This window comes from Cebus imitator, unplaced genomic scaffold (assembly GCF_001604975.1).
Source record: "Cebus imitator isolate Cc_AM_T3 unplaced genomic scaffold, Cebus_imitator-1.0 Scaffold103, whole genome shotgun sequence".
Lineage (NCBI taxonomy): Eukaryota > Metazoa > Chordata > Mammalia > Primates > Cebidae > Cebus > Cebus imitator.
In genome coordinates, this window is record NW_016107418.1 from 405901 (window position 1) to 412852 (window position 6952).

At 37.0% G+C, this 6952-nt stretch overlaps 1 protein-coding gene across 2 annotated transcripts in view; it reads left to right on the forward strand.

The window, feature by feature from the left end:
• The window catches only part of REPS2 (RALBP1 associated Eps domain containing 2), a 226047-nt gene that overhangs the window by 129791 nt on the left and 89304 nt on the right, over positions 1 to 6952 (forward strand). For both annotated transcript variants that reach the window (XM_017537476.2, XM_017537477.2), the window contains exons 9-11: positions 2252 to 2346; positions 5331 to 5333; positions 5781 to 5811. In XM_017537476.2, coding sequence (XP_017392965.1) covers positions 2252 to 2346; positions 5331 to 5333; positions 5781 to 5811 — 129 coding nt within the window. The remainder of the gene's footprint in view (positions 1 to 2251; positions 2347 to 5330; positions 5334 to 5780; positions 5812 to 6952) is intronic.

The window sequence follows — 6952 nt, forward strand, 5'->3', positions numbered from 1 at the left end:
AAAAAAAAAAGCCACCTTTTGATAGGTGATTGGGTGGGTTCTGATATAAATTTTTGTCATAGAGTTTGTTTAAAAATATCTATGGAGTACTTACTGTGTGAGAGGTAGCACATCATTCTCTGTGGTCAGAATGCTGTATGAAACAGATCTCCTGTATAGTTGATACATGCTATGAAGGGGAAGTACAGGTGCAGCAACAGGGTGCATGACCTTAGGGAAGATATCCTTAAACATCTGGGCTGAGATGTGAAGGCTGAGCTAGGGGCTACATAGGCGAAGAAGGGAGAAGCGGGGTCCTGGGAAAGGGGAGCGGCAGGTATGCTGGGGAGGCTCTCAGAGGCGGCTCTGAGCACAGGAGGAGTGGGAATTTCAGGCCACAGTGTCTGGCGTGCACAGAACCAGGGGTAGAGGGACTGGGATGAGGCTGAGGGATAAGGTGGGGAACAAATGACAGGCAATAATTGTTGCTTTATTTTAGGCAGATAAATGACACACTCAGATTTCGTATGTGAAATGATCATGCTGGTTACGGTCCAGAGAACAGATTCTGAGGGGCATGGGTAGAAACCGGGAGACCAAGTTGTGGTAGCTGGCCAGTCAGGAGCAGTGGGGCACTTGCACTGGGGAGGCGACAGTGAGATGGAGAGATGTGGACACCTTGGAGAGAGATTTAGCAGGTGATTGACAACATTTATAGTTTTGGAAAGTGTTAGCCTTCTTCACAGGAAGGATCCCCTCATGATAAAGCATCAGTCATATGATTCTAGTCAGAGCCCTGATTGGTAGATCAGAAAGATAAATCTTAATAATGGTTCACACCACTCTTGGGGCTGGACTGAGGAATGGTGCTTTGAAAGGTGTTTACTGAGTTTTTACTAAGGAAACAGACTATGAGGTATGGTCAGAAAAACCACCAGGGCCCATAGTTTGCCCCATCTGATATCAGTGAAGTTCTAACTAGAGTAAGCAAATGAACAAATTAAGATGCTTGCACTCAACTTCATGTGGTACTGATACTTGGACCAGTACTTACTGATTTTATGTATTTATTTTTTGAAATTAGATAGACACGTAGGTATGTAGGTAGGTAGATACATAGATGATACTGGGTCTCACTCTGTTGCCCAGGCTGGTCTCAAACTCCTGGGCTCAAGCAATCCTCCTCCTGCCTCAGCCTCCCAAAGTGCTGGCATTACAGGTGTGAGCCACCATGCCTGGCCAATGGCCAGTACTTTACTGCAGAAGGATATTGGCATTTCAGTCCCTGGTGGGAGTGGGAGGGTGGGGAACAATTAAAAATAATGCCAATCCACTTTTCACATTTGATTCAAAGTTATTATTATTATTTTTTTGAAGTAAGATTCAAAATTTTTAAACCTTGCATTACAATTTCATTTCCTAATAGCTTGTCTTGACATATTTGATTTGTAGCTTCTGTTTATTATCTCTCACAGTCTGCTTTTCCTCTTTGGAGTATTGACAAATTTTCTAGCTGTTGAAATATTTCTTTCCTAATTACTTTGTGACAAACTAGTGAAGCAGAATCTGCTTCTAAGACATAGCCTGGTGTGAAGTAATTAGCTTACCAAGTAGCCTGATCTTTTCTCATGTGAATCCATTCAACTACCCAAATAACAGCCTGTGTCACTGTTGCATATTGAAAGCAACCCTTAATGTGATTCTTTTTTCTTTGTTGTAAATCAGCAAGAATTTATGCTCTTATTTTTATCATTCCTGCCAACCAAGGAGTTAAATATTTCATAAAATTAACTTGGATGCACATCATTATAAGATCTCGCCTATTTTCAACAGTAGTTAAATGATGTATTTCCTTAATGTTCTATATATTAGAAATTACCCTAGTAACATAGTTAAGACTTATGTTTGTGATAGTGATGGTTAATGTGGAAAATTACTATGCTATAACATGAAATGTCCAGAGCACATACCCTTCAGCCAGACTACTGGGAGTTCAAGTCCCTGCTCTTCCATTTATCAGCTGTATGACCTTGAGTAAGTTGCTTAACTTCCCTGTTCTTGGTTTCATCACATGTGGAATGGGGATAATAGAAGTACTGGGGTTGTCCATGTATAGAACTTAAAATACCTCAGCATGATGAATGCCGTAAGTGGTATATCGAAGCAAGCTGATTTTGTTGTTATATTTAACAAGCACAGAAAAGCCAATGGGAAACACCGATTACTATGGCTATAGGAAATGTTCTTATATATTCTTTTTGTTTCTTCCTAGCTTTTCCTAAGCCCAAGTGGGACTGTCAATTATTTGATTCTTATTCTGAGTCATTGCCGGCAAATCAACAGCCTCGTGACTTGAATCGGATGGAGGTGAAAGATCTTCATATGCGAATAAATAAGGATGTGTGTGGAGTTAAATCCATTAGCCTATGTTCTTTACGAACTCTGGAAAAGGAACTTTCCTTTTGTTTGAAAATGAACTTTTATAATATTTTCTCTTTATACTTGGAAATTATTAATACTTTGATGCTCAGCCTTTTAGATCTAGACACCAGATGTATCTATAATTTTTTTCCCCTTTTCTCCCTAAAACTGGGTGTGGTAAAGTAAGTAACATAATCTCTAGACCTTCTAGAGGTAACATGTAGGTATAGCCAAACTAAGCCAGAAAATTCTAGCCAAGTTATTTACTTTAACCAAGCTTTAATTCCCTGGTAAACAATTTTAATTGTATTTTTTATCAGCTGGGCATTAATACGTTATACTGAACCAGAACTGTTTTGAGAGGAGGTTTGAGAACTTTATATGAGGGACCCAAATCACATTCGGAGCTCCCTCAGGGTTTTTAGCTTTTGGACCAAATGAGGACTGATTTGGATGATCCCCAAAAGGAACTCGGAGAATTCCCCCAGTGTTGGGCCATGGATGGGAGAGCTTAGCCAAGTGCTCAGGGAACCTTAGCTATGGATCAATAAATAGGAGTTGTTATAGTTATTGCTGTCATCACCACTGTCATAGTCGTCATCATCACCATTATGATTACTATGATGACAACTTAGGATACCTGCTGTTCCCTTCCTTAAAAGACCTGGAAATGTTTAATAAATGGAGCTTTACTCACAGACTCCTATTAGAGTCCTCTGACCCAAGTTGAAACCACTATAAGATGATAGAAGTCAAAGGCAGGGAACAGGGACATTTCTTTAATTTCTTGTGACTGTGCATGATGATTTATCCTCTTACATGAGTCCCTCATGCCTGTAGCATGTGTTATGGATGGCACCTTCTGCTCCCCTGCGAGCCAGTCAAGCCTGCCTCTCCAGTGCCCCTCTAACATCTCTCTTGACACTTTGCTCCTCTTTCTTTGAGTTGTAGCCTTCCTGGTAGTTTCCTCAGATTTCTACTCATGGGAAAAAGATATAAAGAAAAGTCATTTCAGGAGGAATGACAAATGTGCATTTGAAGAATTTTGATTAAAATTTTTTCTTCAGAATGCATACGACAAAGAGACAGATAAAATAGTTTGCCACTTTTCATGGCCCTCAGCTTACTTTGGTGCTTCTAGCAGTGTTTGAAGAGCTTTATCAAGCGAGGATGGTTATCTCTATAGCTCTCTGACTCCGTGTGTGTGTGTGTGTGTGTGTGTGTGTGTATGTGATGGCTCCTCTGCTTACATAAAATGATGAGGTTATTACTTGATCTTCCTTAGAATGGCCATAAAATTTGTTACACACACACACACACACACACACACACTCACTCTCTCTCTCTCTCTGATGCCCTTGATGACGTTACATATATTCACCTTTGTGGACATTATATGCAGCTAGTTTCATATACTTTTGTGTATTTTAAGTGGTCTCCTTGGGTAGGGGAGATTAAAAACTAGTCTTTTTTTTTTTTTTTGACCCTATCCAAAGAGAAAGCAAAACAACGATAAAAACTACCTCTTTTCCAACCAGATTGTTATTTTTGAGGATGGTATAGTTTTAGACAATGAATGCAATAAACAGAATTCAAGGACAAAGTAATAGGGTTAATTGGTGGTTTGTCCATTTGAGAAGTATAGGTCAAATTGTAATAATTAATGATTCAATATTTCATGTTCTTCTAAACTATTACTGATTGTTCTTTCTACTGGTCTTTTCATCTATCATGAATGTGTGGAGTTTAACTAGGTTTTGGAACCAGCCCTCTGATCAATGACTCCAGTATAGGTGCTTGTGTTCTGAAAAAGCTGCAGTTGATTTAGGTCTCAGGTCATGAGAAATTGGCATAGTGAACATCTTTTACTAAAGACAGCAGAGCTATAACCATGTGCTTATTTCCATTAAGAATTATAGATGATAATTTCAGGTATATTCTTCTTTATGAGTGTCTCTTAGATTACTGGATTTCTTTCTTTTTCGAAACAGCTTTATTGATGTAGACTTTACATACCATACCAATTTAAAGTATATAGTTCAGTAATTTTTACTATATTAATAGTTGTTCAGCCATCACTGCAGTTTAATTTTAGAACATCATCTGCCCAAAGAGAAACCCAATACTTATGAGCAGTCACTTCCTATTTTCCTGTCTCTGCCAGCCTCTGATAATCACTAATCTATTCTCTGTCTCTGGATTTGCCTATTCTGGACATTTCATATAAATGGAAGCATATAGTATGTAGTGTTTTGTGACTGTCTTCTTTCACTTAGTATAATGTTTTCAAGGTTCACTCAGATCATAACATGTATCAGTGCTTTATTCCTTTTTAATGCTGAATAATGTTCCATTGTATGGGTATGCTACATTTTGTTTGTCCATTCATCAGTTGATGGACATTTGCATTGCTTCCACTTTTGGCTATTGTAAATAATGCTGCTATGAACATAGATGTACAAGTTTTTGTGTGGATGTGTATTTTTGGTTCTCTTGACTATATACCTAGGAGTGGAGTTGTTGGATTGTATCATAACTTAATTTAACTTTTTGAGGAACTATCAAACTGCTTTCCAAAGCAACTACACTATTTTACATTGACACCAGCAGTGTATGAGGGTTCCAGTTTTCCCACGTCCTTGTTAACACTTATTGTCTGCCTTTTTGATTTTAGACACCCTAGTGGAATGAAGTGGTATCTCATTGTGGTTTTGATTTGAGTTTCCTAATGACCAATGATGTTGAGCATCGTTTTGTGTGCTTACTAGCCATTCGTGTATCTTCTATGGTGAAGTATCTAAGTCCTTTGTCCATTTTGAAATTGAATTCCTTTTTTTTGCCTAGGATTGTCTTGGCTATGCTGGCTCTTTTTAGGTTCCATATGAAATTTAAGGTGTTTTTTTTTTTTTTTTTTTCCCAATTCTGTGAAGAAAGTCAGTGGTAGCTTGATGGGGATAGCATTGAATCTATAAATTACTTTGGACACTATGGCCATTTTCATGATATTGATTCTTCCTGACCATGAGCATGGAATGTTTTTCCATCTGTTTGTGTCCTGTCTTATTTTCTTGAGCAGTGGTTTGTAGTTCTCCTTGAAGAGGTCCTTCACATCCCTTGCTAGTTGTATTCCTAGCTATTTTATTCTCTTTGTAGCAATTGTGAATGGGAGTTCACTCATAATTTGACTCTCTGTTTCACTATTACTGGTGTCTTGATAATTTTAGATTTGTAGTAATTTTTGAAATCAGGAATTGTGAATCATTTAACTTTGTTCTTCTTTTTCAAGAATATTTTGCTATTCTGACTTTTTTGCATTTCTATTTGAAATTTAGGACAAGCTTGCCAAATTCTGACAATAAAATATTCCATTGAATTTGTAGATCAGTTTGGAGAGTATGGCCATCTTACCAATACTAAGTTTTCTAACTCATGAACATGAGATGTCTTTCCATTTATTTAGATATTTAATTTCTTTCAACAGTTTTTTGAGATTTCTTTTTATCTACATTGCCTGCTCCTAAATTATGTTATTCTCCCAAGGGGTCTGATTTATAATGCAGGGGGGAGAAGGCAGTGAAAGAAATGCATTGTTATGATACATTGTCTGTTCTTTTGGAGATAGACTTCGAATAGGAAATTATATCTGGACACTTCCTTTTAATGTCAAGAATTACCTAAGTGAAGACTGTTAAATCATAGACCAGTTTCCTACTAAGTAATACTTCAGTCTCTTTTTCCGGAACAGTTTGAAAACAAAAGTATTGCTTATCTCTCTGGGGTTGTTTAGGTTCTGAGAGGTAAACCATTAACTTTTTGGAACACTAGATGGCTACTCTCCTTCCTTGAAGATAAATGTTAAAATTTACCTTTGATTTATGACTGTTTTAAATATAAACAATATCAAAAAACATAGGATGACAAGTCCTTCTCCCATCCCTTTCCTTCATCTACCAAGTCACCTTTCAATTTTTACATATCTTTCCAGAGTTGGTGTATGAAAATAAAGCAAACGTGAATATATATTATTCTTTAACTGAATCTTGTCATAGGGCTTAGAGTGCATATTCTTTTCCAGCTTTGAGGTATAATTGACAAAAAGTATATATTCACAATGTTTCGATCTATGTATATATTGTGAAATGATTATGGCAATCAAGCTAATTAACATATCTGTCATCTTACATAGTTACCTTTTTTGATGTGGTGAGAACATTTAAGGTCTACTCCATTAGTGGTTTTCAAGTATACCATACATTGTTATTAACTATAGTTAGAATGTGTGTTAAATTGAGAATTTATAAGAAATAAATCTATAGTAAGTAGATTTTATTACCAGTTAAAAAAACTCATACTTGATAGATTTGGGTATTCATATTAGTATAAGTGAGGACTTCCTCTATATTTGCATTAGGAGAAAATTTTAATCTGTTCATCAATAAAATTCTTCTATCCCACAAGAACGCTGTTATGTTCAGGTTTAGACACCATCTGCATAACAGATCTTGGCAAACACCCACATTGTGGGGCCACTTGTCAGAACTTCTTTGTGTTT